This window comes from Callorhinchus milii, unplaced genomic scaffold (assembly GCF_018977255.1).
Source record: "Callorhinchus milii isolate IMCB2004 unplaced genomic scaffold, IMCB_Cmil_1.0 Scaffold5, whole genome shotgun sequence".
Lineage (NCBI taxonomy): Eukaryota > Metazoa > Chordata > Chondrichthyes > Chimaeriformes > Callorhinchidae > Callorhinchus > Callorhinchus milii.
The window spans coordinates 31,676,106-31,695,700 of record NW_024704746.1 but is presented as its reverse complement, the minus strand read 5'-3'; the positions used below and the strand labels follow the sequence as shown (position 1 = coordinate 31,695,700).

The 19,595-nt window shown below is 37.7% G+C and overlaps 1 protein-coding gene across 3 annotated transcripts in view; it reads right to left on the bottom strand.

Moving 5' to 3' along the window:
• Positions 1 to 19,595, bottom strand: part of ppp1r12a (protein phosphatase 1, regulatory subunit 12A) — a 69,189-nt gene that overhangs the window by 37,416 nt on the left and 12,178 nt on the right. For all 3 annotated transcript variants that reach the window (XM_007895361.2, XM_007895359.2, XM_007895362.2), the window contains exons 2-3: positions 9,287 to 9,417; positions 1,380 to 1,498 (exon numbers count right to left, since the gene is read on the bottom strand). In XM_007895361.2, coding sequence (XP_007893552.1) covers positions 1,380 to 1,498; positions 9,287 to 9,417 — 250 coding nt within the window. The remainder of the gene's footprint in view (positions 1 to 1,379; positions 1,499 to 9,286; positions 9,418 to 19,595) is intronic.

Here is a 19,595-nt window from a genome sequence, read left to right as displayed (position 1 = left end):
GCAAAAAAAAACAGATCCCAGCTCAGCAGTATGAAATGGTCACTTTAGGTGCACTTACAGAAAATTATGTACTTTTGTTGACTACACAAAATGTTTAAATGAAGGAAACACTGAAATCTAAATGTACCAAACGCTGGCATTATATAAGATTGTTAATAGAAACTGAATAAATACAAAACGCAAAACGATCCACACATTAAAAATGTCAAAGCAGCACAAACGGTATAAAACAACTGCCTTGTTAAAAAGGTTTGGTTGTTGAATGTTTAAAGAGGCTCTGGTACAAAAAAACTCTTTTTAAGTCTGATTATAGATTAAAAACTAAACATTCTTAGAAAACTAATTATTTACTTGCATCCACCTGCAATAATATTAATATTAATAAACAATGCAAGCAATGGCTTTTTTTCATGTTACCATACCACATGACATGTGAAAATATATTTAAAGAAAAACAGAGAAATGTCTTTCCATCTCCTTATGCGACGTGACATTGGTCACTTTGTCCAAAATACATATCCTTGTACAAGAGCTAATCTTAACTGCAGGAGGTATTTCAGCACAAAGTTTAGTGATGAGCCTGAACATGTCCTACTTCACCAAAAAGAGGATAAAGTGGAATATGGTCCACGGCACTTGCATTCAGGGGAAAGAGTCCAAGTGAATTGCTCTGAGGCAAACTAAAATGTTAGCTGAATGTGGTGCCCTCGATTCATGAGAAGAGGGTCCCCTCAGTTGCAGAACCCATTGAAGAGTATTCAATGTGCTCAATTTGCTAGACTGATAAAAACAGAGGAAGATAACAATTGGAACCATGAAGCTTCACCCCCAAACTTTCATTTTGTTCTTCCAAACATGTTGGCTATGTGTCATTTCAACTTAAAAATCATCCCAAGGTAATACACTTCTGGAAACCCAGAATTTGGACGAGGCAAATTTGCCACGGAGGTGATACACTAAACGATATTGAGCATGATGAATCATGCCACAAAAATGACCTAAACTAGAGGCAAAGTTTAAACCCAAAATAAATCAAAATTCCAGGGAACTATAAGTTTTAGCATAAAATGCTTGAACACAGCTGCAAAGTTGATGAGCAGGCTGTTCGTGCAAGTCGGCAAATCTCAGTGCAACAAATGCAGATAGCAGGAGCAAAACTAGCAGCTTAAGTGCAAAGCAGAATGGCACTTTCATGCGTTATTGGAAAGGACAGATGTTACTTTCCTATTTGAATGTCTGATTATAGTTCAAAAACATTTATTGTTAAAAATTACATTAAATGCCTCATATACTGAAAGTAATCCATACAGAGGGTACTATGTGATCAGCACCAGCTGCAGTAACAATGCTTGGTGGTCCATTATTCCCCATTTTCTTACCTTGCCTATTAATTTCTTCCCGCAGGAGCTCTTCCATTGATTCTTCTTCAGCTATATCTAACGGAGTTTCTCCTTCACTGTTCACTGCCGCTACATTTGCTTCATGACTAATTAGATACCTGCAAAATTACGTTTAAAAATATTAATCTTGGCTCTCTCACATTTCTGTGAAAAGTAAAGAATGTTATTGCCATTATTTAACTAAGGTTTCCATTCTGATTTGATTATAAAAAGAACACTTTTTGGACAGAAAAAAATTATCCTATTAATTCAAGGTTAAAATATTAGATTCTTTAGGGAGCATAAGCTGCAGGTAAAACAAAAAATCCAGTTTTTTTTACACTATATTGAAATAAAACCTAAAGCTTCCTGGTTTCATGATAAAACTTCTACCTTTTGCAACATATTTTCCAAACATTGCACAGATTTTACAGTTATGTAACATGAATTTGTGTAAATCCTACTTATAAACCAATCAGCAACTGACACTTCCCACACCACCCTCTTTCCAGCAATCCACTGATGTTCCAACATCCAACTTAAATACTTATCTAGGTGCTAGCATTTTTGTTAATGAATCATATTGCGCTACGTGCCTCCTCCCTTTTAATAAACCTTCCTTTCTTCATAACTGACCAAATGTGCTTATTTTCACACTTATTAATCCTCTGCTTTATACCAGGGAGGGAGGGGAGAATAAAGGAGTGAATGAGAGGGGGGGGAAAAGAGTGAAAAAGAGGGGAATTGGTTTTCCTCATCACTCACTCACAGACAGTATCAGGTGTCACCAGGCTGACTGCAGTTCCCACAGCTTGTGTAAGCCTAGGGCTAATTCTGGAATTCTTGTAATCAGCTCCCGAGCTATACAAGGCAACACAGAATATTCCAGACTGCATGTTGATTGCACTCAATTCCCTATTTGAGCTGGAGCTGTGCTTCCTAGCAGAACCAGAACTAAACCTTACCTAGAGCAAATGAGCTTGGACATCCTAATCACCACAATAAAGATTCCAAGAACCAAGTCAACTGCAAACTTAACTAAAATGCTAATAGGACAAAATGGTGACAAATCATCCATGGAAAAGGGGGCACAGGAGGTTTAGGGAAAGAGGAAGGGAAATTAAGAATCATAGAAAGGTCGCTCAGCCCATCGCGTCTGTGGCACTGGAATGGGTTTCAATACCCATGGTGTCCTGTAGCATATTGATTTGAGCACTCTCCTCGCAAACGGGAGGACCCGGGTTTGATTCCCAGGCAGAGCGAAACTTTAGGCAAGTTTCCTTACTCCAGACTCGTCTGTTTACCTAGTAGTAAGTAGGAACCTGGCTGTTAGTCGATTGGTGGATCCCTCAACTTGCCCCAAATAAATAAATAAATAAATAAATACATGATTTGGTCAATCAATCCATGGCTGTTTATTATGGGACAGTGCTGGGCGCAATTGGCTGCCGTTTTTCACCCGCAAAATACAGTCAATTCACTTTACAGTAGATTTCTGCGAAGCTCTTTGAGACATCTCAGCAATGTGATAAGGCGCTATATCAAATGCAAATATTATCATAAACCATTCAATATTTGAACAGCTCTCTGTATAAAACATAAAATAGACACTGAAAAAAAAAGCACAAGGGCAACCCTTTATGGGTGCATAAAATTACTGGTGCAGTATTATAACTGGTCTGGTAGAAAAAAATAGCACTGATCCCATTTCTGGGTCTCAGGACACTTCTGACATCTTGCACTAAAAACAGAAAGCACTAGTGGCTGACCAGCCGGCTTCCTGCTTGTAAGATGCCGGGGGAGTATGTGCCAGTAACCACAGGTCCACTGAGCACCTGTATTGTAAGCAGACTCAGACTCTAGCACGGTGCCTCATAACAGGGTTACTCTGCACACAGGTTTGGCCATATTTGGCCATCTTCTGGCTGGTGTCTTTCTTCTATTTATAAACCTCAAAGTAATAGCCTTTTGTTACTGGATTGCCAGTCAGTAAAAAACTGTGCCTCCAGTTATTTGATTAAAAGCATTCAAGAATTTGAAAACCCATTAGATTCTCACCTTAGGCTCCTGCATTAGAGTGAAAAAGTCCCAATTGTTCCAGGCTCTCCTAATTATTATATCCTCTTCTTTCTAGCATCACTATAGTGAAAATCCACTGAATCCTCACCATGACCAATATACTTTCTGAAACTGGGTTTCCAAATCTGCTTGTAATACTTCAAATATGGCTAAATCTATGTATTGTAAAAATAATTGCTTTGCTGTTAATACTCAAATGTCCCATAATTAAAACAAAAAATGCAACTGTTTTAGTCATCTTATCCGGAGTCCTGTAGCTCAGTGGTTAGAGCACTCGCTTTGCAAGCGAGAGACCTGAGTTCAATTCCAGGCAGGTCAGGGCGAAACCTTGGGCAAGTTTCCTTACTCCACACAGAGCCTAATAATAATCCCTCCAAAAAAAAATAATAAATTGGTCATTTTCAATCTACGACTGTTTGTGGAACATTGCTGTGCGCAATTGGCTGCCGTGTTCGCCCACAAATATACAGTCAATTCACTTTACAGTATATTCTGTAAAGCGCTTTGAGACGTCTAGAAGATGTGAAAAGCGCTATATCAAATGCAAAGATTATTATTATTATACACTCTTGCCTTTAAAGGTTTCTTGAAGGCCATTTGATTCTTTTTGACTGAAGGTAAAGGCCCTTTTAAACACCGACATTGTAAAAATAAATTTCAATAGATAAGATGAACAACCACAAGTCGCACAGATCCCAATACCATTTTAGGATGTGAATAAGCTGCTTTATTCTTGTGCTAAATAAGGTAAGAGTCTTTAATAACTAAAACACTCTAAATATTTGCCTCAAGTTCACCAACTCTCTTGGCTGAGATAAGAACTAGAAGAATGCAGTCTTCTGATGAGATCCCATCAGAATGGGGGAGTGGGGTAAAGAGAAAGGAAGGTTGGAGAGAGAAGAGATTGAGAGGTGCTAGTAAGAGGGAGAAGAATGGTGAGAAAAAGCTAGGATACAATACTAAAGAGTTTCTCGTCTTTGTAGGTGAAATGCAGAGATTTCTGTGGCATGTACCCATTTTTACAGCTGGATTTGAGTCTAACAAGTAAATCCATCAAATCTTTCAACACACGAGTCACTCCACATGATAACATGTAGAAGGTGTCAGCCTACTCTATGAATTTGTCTGCCAAACAGAAATGATTGTATAATCTGCATAATTGTTTTCTAAAGTCTGTCGTTTTTGAAGACCAAAGGACACTTAATGTGGATACCAGAACAAAATACAGATTATAGATACAAGATTTCATTCCAATTCATACTAGAAATATCCTGACAAAATAATTGTACTCTCAGCTATAGTCTACTGACAACTCACAATTAGTTCAGTACCCACATGCACAATGTATTGATGAAACTAGTATTTGAACCGTGTTATAATTAATTTTTTCCTGAATTGAGGGTTACTTCAACATAGATTTGCAGTGGACTCATGAGGATCCAATGCATTCTGTAAGCTTAACTTTTATCACTGGAAATGAAACTGCAAATCAAATAAAACTATGTTCATATGAATAATTAAGTAATCACTTCTTTTAAAAGCCTAGATTCACAGGTTCCCCAATGGGTCAGTATGTAAATACATCAGTGTGGCAACTTAACCATACAAGAACAAATTTTACACATAGTCAGTCTTTCACATCAGGATGACATCCCAAGGTGCTGGACAATCAAGGATTTTCACTTGAGCTGGGGGTGGAATCAGGAGGGATGGGGGCTGAAGGGGATGGTGGTGGGAGGATGACCGAAGGCACAGTCCAAAAGGAAGACACCTTGTGACATGCCTTGAAAGAGGCAAGGGAAAAAGGCAAAACAATTCTGGGATGGAATTCCAGAGTGTGGGGGCAGAAAGGTTGAAGCCCCAACCAACAAGGGTGGGGCGGACACAGAGGAGGCTCGGAGTGCCTACTGAGTGGAAGGTTAAGATGTTAGTAGGTCGCAGTGGTAGGGAGGAACAAGACCGTGGAGGGCTTTGAAGGTGATGACGAAGATCTTAAACTCAATCCTCTGGGGATGAGGAGCCAGTGAAGCCAGGCAAGAATGGGGTAGATGGCTCATGCAGTTTGGTGCAGGAGTGCTGCAGTGGTCTGAATAACCTGCAGCTTGTAGAGGGAAGAGTTAGGAACTCTCATACAATGAAGAGCTAGCTTGTTTTGATCAAGGTTTTTTTTGGTCAGCCACGTGCAGAAACCTATCACTATGCTTAAGAGCATCTAAAACAAACTGAGAATTCCATGCATCCACCTCCACAAGGAAATCCCCACAATAGATTGTTGGAATGGAATGCACACTGTCTCCTGGAGGGATGCATCCTGCTTACTTAAATCCAGAACGTATTAGATGCAGGTTGGCAAGAGCCAAGGCTTGGGGACTCCAGACTGTGCATTGGAGTCCTGCTGGAGTCTAACCAGCTAAAACCACATAGATTGGCTTTCCCGCTGCTTGTCCGGAAAGGACCACCCTATTCATCAGGGCTTTGCCTGGCAGGTCTAACTGGAGCTGAGTGCAAAGATTCCCTGCCTCCAGTGACTCGTCTGCCCTTGCAAGTCCCACCAATGAACCATGCCACCAGCAGTACATTGGAACACTGCGGACCCACTTGGCTAAGAAACCGGACTACCAATACCCCCACAGAGGGCTGACTTGATTCCGACATTCCATTGTGATGAACAGTTGAGAGAAATTACAGCACATTTGTAGGAACCAGACCGCCATATTCTCATGCATTTCAAGTGGAAATGACTGTTCAATGCCACAACTATGTATTTAAAAAGTTATGTCACTTTGCAATTCTTCTTGGCCGAAACTGAACATCCAAAATCATTCAACGCGTAACCATTTAGGGTCTTAATGAGGGATTTGCAAACTTTGATTTGTTATTCGTAAAGTTTACAAATGTCCGAGAATTTTGCATTGTATATACTGCACCTAAAACTATTGATGTCATCCACCGTTAATTTGGATGGGTGTTAAAAACTGGATTATCGAAACATTCCGTGCTCAAAATTGGATGAACACAATATCATTCAAGAGGTTAAAATACAAGTCTAAAGTTAGCTAAAATTCACTCCAAGTCTTAAGTTATTTTTGAGACCCAACACTATCTAATTTGCATACCAAATGCCACTAATTACAATGTTTGCTCTCATCAAACACCATCTCGTCCTACTTCACCTCAAGGATAGGATTCCATCACTCATTTAGATACAGGCCTTCTGTAAAACTTTGTGAAGTGTAGCAAATTGAAGCGTCTTCAAAGTTAAGTTTACAAACAAGTTTAGAATTGGCAATACAATTTAATATCATGCCATCAAAGCACAATTTGTTTCTTTAAAAATTTGCTTGTTTAAAAATTTGCATTGCCAAGTCTGAGCGACTCATTTCTGGATTGAAGACAAGTCTACCCATGAACACCTAAGATTGAAATTTAAGTGATTGGCAAATACTTAGTTTTATACACAATAAATGCAAACATTGATCTGTTGGAAATATGTCAATACTGTATTTGAGAAAACGAACAACCAAACTGTATATGTCTGCAGAAGTAAAACCATAATGGTGCTGGATTAAAACACTATTGAGATAGCTTGTACGGTATCAAGAGTAATAGTGTCAATGGGAACTGTTCTCCTTCAGACTGTCATCATCTTTTACACAAACAATATCTTAAAAAATGTCATTGTGGACTTTTCCTGGGTTGTTTTGATAAACCATAAGTGGGACGACTATATCCTATTAAAGGCACACCATAATTCAAAGATATTTTTGCTGAAAGATGAAGGGAATGCGATGTGTTATTTAGACAGTGGAATGGCATTAGAATAGAATGCTCTATGGGAACTCCAATATTGGAGTCATGATGGACTGAATGACCTTCTCTGTGTTGCAAATATTCTACGACTGTAACTCGTGCTTTGTTTTCAACTATCAGCACTTGTACTTCTTGGGGGGAAAAATAATCTTCACGCAGTGTTCAGTAATGTCTATCTCAACTCTTGGGTAAAGGAGTGGAAATCTGGTTCCAACTTTTTGGCAGGTTCTCCAGTGCAGTACAATGCAACTTCCCATTTGTTAAATTGCTCAATTTACAGAGCTAAAATAGCATTTTTGTTGAACAGCCATAATGTATATCAAAATGTATTTAGCAGCGAATGGAACTCACCATGTTTTAAATATATTCAATAGATGGGGGAATCACAATACCAGGCACTAAGATTTGTTTCTTTTAAACAGAAAACTCACAGGAATGGCAATCGAAATATAGAACAAATGCTCCTTGAGATTGGACTTAAACCATAATGTATTAATATCTTAGGGAGACAACATTGGTGCTATTCCCCACTTATCTGCATAATCTTATACAGAAGAATAAATCCAGCTCTTCCTAACGGCCTGAAAGTAACCAGTGGACTTCAGATCATGATTTATCCCCAAATAAACTGGTCTTGAACTGCCACACTAACAACCACTGTAATAACATAATCAAACGTCAGTCAGTAAACCAAATATGAAAACAATCTCACTTGCCTATAAGTATTTCGTTATATTGTATCAGTATTTCAAAACTACAACAACTGGATGATTTTTAAAAACTGGTCAGCTAAAGAACCAGGTTATCAGGAAAAGACAATCAACTGTGTTTTATTCCAAAACCTTCATTGTGGTCATGACTATTTCAAAGAGCATGCCTTTCTGGACCTAAACTGAAGTCTGGGGAGATAATTTAACATAATTTTAAACAAATCCATTGTCCTAAAAGGCTGACAAGAATTATGAACTGCTGAGTAAAAATGTAAACCTGGGTTGGAGGGGAGGGTGATAGAGAAAAAGCCACGTCATATGTGTCTTGTTCTGTATGAGAAGGTTCACTGATTTTGACAGACTGTAAAATGCTGTATGACCAAGACACTTCTGGGAATCACATTGAATGAATGCAATCTGACCAGAAGTTAAATTTGGTGAGACCTGATACCCCAAACCCCATGGGTCACTTCTGTGGGGCTGCGGAGAAAACATTCCCAGAATCATCAGATCACAATTTAGATCCTGAAAGCTAGAGTCAAGGACATGATCAATAAGGTCATGAGGCAGAAGGAAACCTACCACCACTATCACATAACTGGATTGCAAATTGTGGTGCGTCTTGAAGTCGTGTTGCTTGAAAAGACTTCAGTTTTGCTTTGGGACAGTTCTATTAACTTTATAAATTACTGATAAGAGGATAACTAAATTTCACCACTAACGAGAATTTTCTAGACAGCGACTCAAATCCTCTTATGACATATCAAATATTAGAGCATTTTTTAGTCCTTTATCAGTACCATTATAGGTAACTCAAAAACCAGAATTCCAATCAATTGGTATTTCCTACTTGGTGTGTAAAACTAAAATACTAATCAAATAGAACATTTTAAACCAAGAAGGTTGACTATATCAGTACTCAGAGATGCTACTCTGCATGAAAGGCGCTACATAAATCCGAGTAGTTTTTGTTGTACACCAGATACAATAAGATCACATTCCTCATCACGTGCAACGTAATAGAAATGTAACAAATTCAGAGCAACATTGGAGAGGTTGAGTTTCTTGCCAAGCAGATACATGGAGCAAAGCTTATTCCCCACATTGACCTTTCGATCTCAAATGTGCTGATCACATAGATTTGATAAGTGGAGGCCAGGGAAGAAAAAGAAAAGGCACCAAAATTGCATCAAACTTCTGTAGATCTGACAGCAAAAACCTGTTCCTCTGACTGAAAAGGAAACTTTTAGAGGGGAAACACGAGTTAATCTGAAGCATGCAAAGAGAACTGTGCAGATGTGTACTTACTCTGCTATGTCTACATATCCACAGGAGGCAGCTGCATGGAGAGGAATCCAGCCCTCATTATCTGGCTGATTAATATTTGCACCATGTTCCACAAGGAATTTCACCATATCCAAATTGTCATCTATACAAGCCTGCAAAAAAAGTGAAAAGTAGTTATCAGATATTATACACACAATGAAGATATTCAAATACACCGTTAAATAGATTACCATAGAGTCCTGTCTAATTGCATGTGCAAAATGAATGTATTTAAGTGAACTACTAATATAATATTAGGTTTATTCTATAAATAACCTAACCTAATTGTTTTAATTGAATGACTACCATATATGTGGATCATGCAAATTTTACTTCTGTATGCTGAATTGGCTTATTCATTAATATTCCAAATCTAGAAACTCATGTGAAGCCACGAGACAAAGTCTAACTAGAAACTTATTCCACCTTCAAACAGCACAGCATTTGATAAACATTGCAGAATGTCAGTGCAATGTTATATAACACTGCAGCATAATCACATTGCAGAGTGAAATGATTACACTATCAGAAATAGTGCATCAGATCATATACAAATTGTAGCCCAAAGGAATGGCAACCAAAATTTGTCAAACCTCCCTCACTTATTCTTGATATGGTGAGCATTAGTCTCCCATATGTGAAGTTATATTGGATGACAAAAGAAAAGTATTTACTCTTAACACCAATCGATCTGCCTCCATAATATAATGACAAATTCAACCAAAACAAATTACTCACAGCCTGCCTCCGCCACTGATCTTGGAAGACCAATAATGCAATTCACTAGCCCATATTCCAGTTACAAGAATGACTACATCATTTGTGCATTTAAAAAATGGAAAGAACTTTAAGACAGCATTTGATTCACCCCATTTCTTCTCACAGAATTAGTCTTTCTCAGTAATGTGCTCAGCATTCTCCCTGATGCGCTGTTTGTACTAAGATGTTTGCAGGCACACAAATTGCAATATAATTTGGGGATTAAACAGCAGGATTTGTTTGTGGAGGTGCTTTAACAGTGTATGATTTGCACCTCCACATTATCAACACACTGGATGCGAATCAATTCCAGCTCACTTCAAAATAATCTTTACCATATTCATGGGTGGTCTAATGGGTTCACAAACTAATATTGTAGACGTACACCTAACTGATCATTAACACGGATGCTTCACTTACTGGGGCTCAATGTTCATTACTTTTAGCATCATACAAGTGGCTTTCAAATTTATCTGCTTATAATTTTCAGGTACATGTAGTGATCAATAGGTTCAACATTAAGTGCTCCCGAAACACCACAAGCAACAATTACCTTTTCACGCAAAATGCCCTGCAACCTTGCACATGTGGAATAAATCTGTAATCCTTGGAATGCCTGTATACTCATACATATGCAGCAGCATGAACATAAACTAACGTGTACTATAACTTCAGTACGAAGTGAATGTCTACATGGATTAAAAAATATTTAGTATGCCAACAGGCATAGAAATGGATGCCAACAGGCATAGAAATGCATTTGGTAGAATTTATAATTGCTATTTTGATTCTTCTAATTTACAACAGAAAGCAAGACTTAAACTTAAATTCAGAATACAATCTGTGTGCAAGATTAATCACATGGCCTCACAGTTGCACAGTGACTTAGTTGAACTGAAATTGGCAAGTAAGACCTGATTTATCAGAATTTTATTAACCTTGGCATCAAAGATCTGAAACTACTTCACCACATTGTCAGAACCAACATCTATAAAACCTCTAAGTAGATGCTGGCAAAATGCTTAAGAATTTTCCATCTGAACATTTAACATTAAAAAAGAAGTTTAAGAATAAAACCCCAAATAAATTTCGTAAAAAGCCAACAAGTTAAATATAAAAAACACTTTGGTTATAAGAAAGACTTAAGATACTTGTGACTGAAATGCACAAATTCCAAAAGCCTTTGATAATAGAATCAATCCAATTATAATAATGGCTTCCAGAATCAAGTTTAAAGATTTATAAGAGATTCATCTCAAACAATAATTTTCTGCATTACAGTCCTTTATTTATCAAGCTAGATTATTTCTAACATAGGTTTAGCTTTGGGTAGTAACTATCCCAGTTTCTTTTATGTTTAATTACATTTCCATGAATAATCAGATAAAGTTGCACTATATTTGATTTTCATTTTTCTGGCTTTACTCTCGTGAAGTTTGAAGAGTTGAAAACGGGATATTATATATTTATATATATATATATATACACACACACACACGCATTGTACATTTTTATCTGAACTGGTGGGATAGATCATGAGAAACCCAACCATTTCCCTTCTTACCAGTTATTTCTTACGAGTTTCTAAAACTACAGGTTGCCTTTGCGACTAGAAAATGGAGAACTGAAGAAGTTAAATTAAGAGAAAGCTGCCTTTTAATTTCAATCATCTGTACAGTAAAACTTATAAAGATATGAATGTGGGATGTGCCAATGATTCAGATTCAAATAACATTCTGAAGGCACTGCAGCTTTAATTGGAATATTTTTGTATACTACATAAGTAGACAGTGAATCCATCATGACTGACAGGAAATGTAGTATTTTATCTAAATACCCAATATAAACATGAGGATCCAGACTGTTCATTCAACAGCCACAAAATTGAATTCACTTTTTTAAAAAAGGTTAAACCCAGAGATGGGAGCTTCATAACAACATTTCCAGCCTCATATCAGGCATGCTGTAAAAAGAATCACAATACCTTTTAACGTATTCAACGTTACTTAAATTGTCCACGATAAGAAACACAACCTAAAAAAAGCTAAACTGTAGTCTAACCCAAAAACGTTTTTCCTCCATGATAGGAGGGCACATATTTCTTGTGGGCACCCACTCCTAACTCTCCAGTTGTCCTCTTCAAACAACTCACCAGGATCATACAAACATGACTGAGCACAAAAACTTTCCTCTTCGACTGTTCCTATTGTCACATTCCCTCTCGCCCAGGCTCAGTGTCAAGCTCCACCATTGGTAAAGCACTTCAAGACTCTACCCTATATGAAGGGCATTATATAAATGCAAATTATTGTTGCTTTCTCTTCACTTCCAGATACACATGGCTCAGATGTTTTGCCTTTGATTTTGTTCCTGTCCTGTTTTCTCCCATTATGCGTTTTTTTACTAAAGGCTGTGAAACATGCTGGATAATATTCAGCCGAAGAGGTGCTGTGCAGTTACTAGCAACTGGTATGAAAGCAATCACTGCAGTTAGGAAAAGGAAACAGAACTGCACTAATTTGTACAGAAGCAGCAGCTGTGTTGAGCAAGTTATGATACTTCAAAATGACAGGCAGTGTTCACATCCTAGCTTAATGAATGCCATGAAATTCCTCTGCAAATAAGATTTAGTATGCAGAAGGAAGTGAAGATATAAAAACATTCTACAAATATGGACAAATATATAGAAAAGAAAAAGGGTCAAATTTTTGCTGAAGCAGGATCTTGCCAGAGTCACGTTTTTACAACCAAACTCTTGTATGGGTTCAAAACTAAAAAGCACAACACAAAATTGCTTTGCTCCTTGGGGAAAAAATACAGCGAATGTTCAAAAACAAGAGAATGAACAAACAAACCTTTTGAGCATTAAGTTACACTAATCTTACTAATTGAAACATTTTCATTGACTATGAAAAGCAATTATTCAGATTCTAAAAATATTGTAGTATCATTCCACTGACAGAATAAGGAGATGGTCACTCAGCATGCTGGATGCTAATAGATTGAACTATGTTGCACAAACACCCTCTTATTTGGTTACACCAATAATGCCCAATTGGTCAGCTACTCAATGGTAAACCAAGTTTCAGGATATCGGTCATCAACTAGATTCTGTATTATGAGCTGTCCATGCCTCCATGAATAAACGACCATGAAAATTTAAACAAAAACATTGCAGCTTAAAAGCTAAACTATGTACACTGCACTGGTAGAACTTGTGGAACACTGTATACGTTTTTCTACCGATTTCCAAAAACACACCATAGTATTATTAAAGTGCCAGATGTCCCTCCCTGTGAACAACATTCCTTTCTCTCCAATGTCTATTCTTCCCATCCATTCTCCTTGAACCTTTAACTCTTTGACCTACTCCCCTAAGTATAGATCAGTGATTGTTTTTTTTTTTGAAGAAGCCAATCGCAGAATCACTGGTTTATGAAGTCATAGGTGCTACCAGGAATTGTTTTTTCAAAATCATATACAGTAGGTATGAACAAATCATACATGTATTATCAACCCATTTTCTTACAAATACTTCATATTCAAGTAAACCAAAACTTTACATTGCAGCTTCTCTCAATGGCATGCAAAACCGAATTCCTTTTTGCTCAAAAAACAAGCTTTAATCACAAGGTTTCATACAGTGGAAACATACTATTAAAGGCAGCCAATTGATTGACTTATCTCACACTCATTAGTGAGTTTGATAAACAGTTTCAAAGACTTAAAAAGTGGCATGAATAATGAGTTAACTGAACTACTGAAGGTTCTACAAAGCCGTTTTCGGCTGTCGCCGTATAAATCATATTTGGATTTCAGCATTAAAAATGATCCTGTAGTTAGAAAAGCATCAAAAGCCAGAAATAATAATAATCCTTGCATTTGATATAGCGCTTTTCACGTCTTCTCAACGTCTCTAAGCGCTTCGCAGAATATGCTGTAAAATGAAAACTATTTAACACACAATCCAATTTCCCCACTACCTTCTTCATTAAACCATGTACGAAATTGTGAATTTCAGTTCTGTAGGTCAGAACTGGTTTGAAATACCAGATTTGAAAGGCAAAGCCATATTCATGCCCAAATTAAGCGTAACAAAACAATATAGGCTAAACACATGAAGATTTCTCATCTTAGTGTAATCAAACGGGCCTTGAAGTACTTCCAGAAAAGGAATTTCATCCACCAATCCTATAGGGCAGCAAGCCTCAGTAAATTAACTGCAGTACTACGCTACTTCATGAGGCCAAAGAAAGGGCAGAACTGATGCTGCAGCAGCTTAGATTCTCTTCAGATTTGTTACAAGAAAAAAAAGCCATAACCCAGTTCACTGTACTGTATTACCATATACGGGAGAGGGAATTGGGATTCCCATCAACATGGGGTCCAGATGAATCAGAACCACGCATTTACACCATAACAATATCTGGAATGTTGACGGCTGTTTGTTTCCACTGGCTGCATTTTGCCAGACGTTCAGTGCTGAACAGAATTTTAAAATAGCCATTACTTTTCTTATAACGTGAAAAGGCACAACAGCCAACTTTATCTTTTTTAAAAAAAGCAGTTCCTAGCAGCACCGACAGCACTATTCTTTCCATGGATTATTTGATCTTAGTTTGCGCCCATCTCTTAAAATTACATACTTGCATAGTAGTTTTTGTCGAAGAAGTTGATTGGTATGAGTTGGTGGTTTACTGTACTTACTTCATTGGTATGTGTTTGGGGGTAATACAAATGAAAACTAAGGGATCAATTTAGCCAAACTAATCGCACCACTTTCCTCTTAGATCTGGATCAGGCAATGACAGACACATTTGCAAACTACATGTGCATCACACAATGCCTGGGTATCTTGTCACCCCGCAAGATGGGGACAAAGGTACAGCTATAGTCCCCAGAGTTCACCCAAACAGTGTAGAAGATCCCTGACACTATTTGAGAAGAGAAAGTGTCCTGGTCAACAATCTCCACAACTAAAATTAGTCATTCACTTCATAGCTGTTTGCAGACATTGGAGTCACAAATTCGCTGCAGCATTCAACTACAAAACACACAGTCACTACATTTTACAGTTTACCTGTGAAGCACTTTGAGACATCTTCTTGACATAAAAAGCACTATACCAAATGTCAGGATTATTATTAAATTGAAAATTCAGTTGAAATTATCATGGTCGCAAGTTATGATTTGGCCATGTAGCTATAAAAGCAAACAAAATAAACAGCAAAAACAGGACAGGACAATTAAAAGGGACAGCAGGATTCTTAGATTTAGAGATAGAAACATTATGTACAGATACATAATCTTGCAGGAAGATGGACAGATCAACTGCTCCTGCCTGGAATATTTGCTTACTAACAGGACAAGTAAAATCAAAGATTTAACTTTAATTTAGTGTAAATTATTTATTATTTATTTATAATAAAATCTTTCTTGATATTTGAGTAGCTTCATGACTGTAAAATTAGGTTAGCATTTCTGTAGGAGCTGCAAATATACAGAATTGATTAGACCAGGGTAATAATAATAATCCTTGCATTTGATATAGCACCTTATCAAGTCTTCGAAAAGTCTTAAAGTGCTTCACAGAATATACTGTAAAGTGAATTGACTGTATAGTTTGAGGGTGATCTTTTATAACTGTTGGACCAGCATGATGAGGGTCCTCACACTGCCACTGCATACAATATTAAATAAATGCTGCATCTCCATTGGCCACCTAAAGGTTTAAATATAAATACTGCAGATTGTCAGTGGCAAAGGCAGAGTTTTTTTTCTTTTTAAAATAGTTTCAGGTACTGTGAAGCACAATGCAACTATAAACAGAAATTCAGCTACAACCACAGAGATAACACAGAGTCCTGAACATTTTCACAAGGGAACTTCAATCTCTTTTAATTTCCCCAAAAGTTCCTGCACAAGAATAGCAGTACTCTTACGTCAAAACAAATTTGAATGGAAAAAAAAAGCAGTTCAGTCCATGGCAAACATTTCCTCATCTCAACTGTTTTAAAAAAAATTGCAATCCTCCCCCAACCCCGGAATAAATAACCAGTTTTGCTCTCAGTATCACTAAGGTAGCTAAAGATAAGATAAAGGACTTTAAACTTTGATAAAATAGTTTAAGATATGGACATGGTCCAGTCAGGTATAGATAGCAAGAGTTTTGGACTGCACTCGTTTTGGATGCTCAAATGAAAAGAATTTCACATTTTCATAATGCAACCAGTTTTCAAAATGCATTGTTGAAGCTTCCTTCAGGCAAGTTCAGATTGCTGGTTGCACTCTACCCTGCGTGAAAGACACTATATAAATGTAAATTGTTGTTGATGCACTGCTGCGGCCATGGGCACAAATTAGGCTTTTTAGGTGTTAAGAATAATAATCATCATAATCCTTGCATTTGATATAGCGCTTTATCATGCCTTTGAGACATCTCAAAGCACTTTACAGAATATACTGTTAAGTGAATTGACTGTATATTGTGTGGGCGAAATGTTCTGAACCAAATGTAGGAGGAATTTGACCAAAATACATTCGTACCTTACAACACTGAGTGCTACAACACAGGATATTTAATGAATATCAATTTGTGAAATTTCAGCAAGCCTCCAGCCCAAAATATACAAACACAACTGAGTAATCTTTTGCAACTTATTCATCTCAAGAAGAAAAGTAGCGCTGGTGTACCTATACTGCTGTGTTATGCTCAATAAGATAAGGGACTATGTAAAATACTTGTATGCGCATAGACCAGTCCTGACATATGCTGTTACAATTGACTCACTTCCTTATGCATCTAATGCAAACTTCTCCTTCTCAAAACAAAACTCTCTCAATGATGAGGTGAAATTTTGGTAAAAATAGGAAGCAGCTTCAGCAAGGGTTCCAGCTTTCGTCAAACTGGTTGCTCAGCACCCTGGAGGTTTCATGATACCCAAGACAGGCAGAACCACAGACACTTTTGCTAATGGTCCAGCCAGGCTGCCCAGCGTCAGAACTTAAGAGTAGCAAACCAGCCGCTGAGAGTTTCTTCTCAATCGGCTCCAAATAACCCTGTAAGCCCAAACCCTGGGCTTCACACCACATATAGTAATTTAGTATTTGATCTCAATTTCACTCCTTTCAAACGCTTTACATTTAGATGAAGTAAGCTAAGTAAAGGCAAAGGCCAGGTGGGTGGGGTTTATTTTACAAAATAAAACCAGGGCTGTGCCAAATGTGAGAGAAAATACAGTGCAGGATTACTGATGTCTTGTGCTGATTGACCCTGTAGCTGGCATATTTACATTCTGTACATGAAAAAGTGGACTCTAATTCCTTACTATAACCCAGTGTTGTTTCAGTACGTAATACAACTTACAACTGAGTTGCAGACAAACTGTATAAACGTGCACATGATAGTTTGTTACATGTGTATGTGGCAACAGGTCAAGGCTACATTTCCCGAAATGCAATGAGATTTGACCTGTCGCCGAATTTGCACTTACCAACAATGTTGGAATCGTATTAAATCACAGGAAGTTCTTCTGCGCATTTGTCAACGGATCAAGACTGCATTTCCTGTGATTTAATGCAGCAGGCTGGGAAGCTTGCATGGGTCAACGGGTAATGACATAATTTCCCGCGATTCAAGGTAGCCGCTAAGTGCGGGAGTAATGCAGGGTAGGGGAGCGGAGTTACGAGTTAGGAGGTGATTAATGCGAATAATGCAAAGAAATCCAAATAGTTTTGATTGGAAACTGAATGGATGAATGCAGAACTTAGGCGATTTTACGATCTAGAAAGATAAGACGTATGTGACTTTTACTGTATTTATCTGTTTCAATCATCCAAAGATTTACTGAAAAGATGTATACCAGCTGAGTTCCCCGCTTGCTCAGTGGATGAATGAATCAATGTTATCCATATTATGTGCTAAGGTAGCTGATTTCAGCAGGGCAGCAGTGTATTACTACAATTAGTTTTAATCTTTGTGGAAAGAAATGGGAAAGTTGAGAGTACAGCACACATTTAATGTCCTATTCATTCAGTGCCAGTGATGCACTTCGCTCTCTACAACAAAAGTAAACATACGTCTCTGGCACAAATTACAGTATTAGTTAAAAGCCACAGATACATTTCTTGGTGTAAGTGCACACCTGGAAAATGTAAACACAAGTAATCAAAAAAACGTAGATGAAAAAATACCAAACACAACAATTGTACACTTTATTCATGGACACCACAGTCAACCATAACATTCAAGATTCAATGTTTGTATTGTATTTTTGTCCACATAGAGCAGTGTTACTAATTTTTGTCAGGCACTACTGTCACAAGCAATGTCTTGATCAGGAATGGTCACATTGCTCAAAAGCATCCAAACCAAATATGTTCCGCATATCCACTATATGTAACATATGCATTTTTGTGTGTCTGGAATGGAGCCCTGAGAGGGAAGCCACTGCCTTACCTCATTCTAGAAAGTATTCGGCACAATGGAGTGTTTGGAAAAGGGTATCCACATTGTGAGTCTTTCTACCACTTTCTCTGTCTTTAATTAATTATTCCACTCCATAGGTACAAGGAAATAAAGGGTTTCAAAAAGGAATTAGACAAGTTCCTGGAAATTAACAGGATTCAAGTAAATACCAGGATCAACAACAAGAAAATGTTTATTCCTATAAACCACAATTTGCTAAAAACATTTACACTGAGGCTGAATTTATCCTTTGAAAATTGTGCAAGTACAGATGAGGTCCATTGTGCAATGCTCACATAACATACACAAAATGCAGCAGTAGATTTTTTTATTGTACCCCAGCATCATTCTGTGCCAAGAGAAAATCAGACAGTTCAATTGACTGTTAACAGAGATGATTCTGATCCTGTTATTCATGTTCACTTTCCAGCAGAGATCACTGACAATCAGGAACAAGATCTCAGGATGATTTTTCTCTTTTGTTGTCCATTGAGAATCCTTACTGCTGCTCCGATTCAGATCAGTTAATTTTACAAATAACTGGAACTGTGTCTGTTTTATAACTATTCTGCACACTTGAGGCATCCTTGCTCACCAAGCAATCAAGAGTTTAGAACTTGTATATTAAATTTCCTGGACTTAGGTTAGAATATTCAACAAATCACACCAATGAAATAAGACTAAAACCAACCTACAAAATGTTTTTTTTTCGAACTTCAGAAACTTAATGAAGTTTCATTTATATCATCACAAGTCTAATGTGAGACCTCAGAAACTGAACCTGACCAATGGTCATTATTATGCTAACTCTGCTTGTCGGTACTCCCAACTCTTCCCTCCACAATCTGCAGAACTTTGCAGCTAGTGTCCGTTCCCACACAAAATTCTGTGATCCTAGCATCCCCATCCCCAGCTGGCTCCACTAGCTCCCCTTCCTCCACAGCCTTGCTCCTCCTCTGTGACCTGCTAACTCCATATCGAACTGTCCTCTCCCTCGCTTAGTGGGCTCCGGCCTGCTCCATGTTCTGCGCCCAGCTCACCCCACCATCGGCAGTCGGGCCTTCA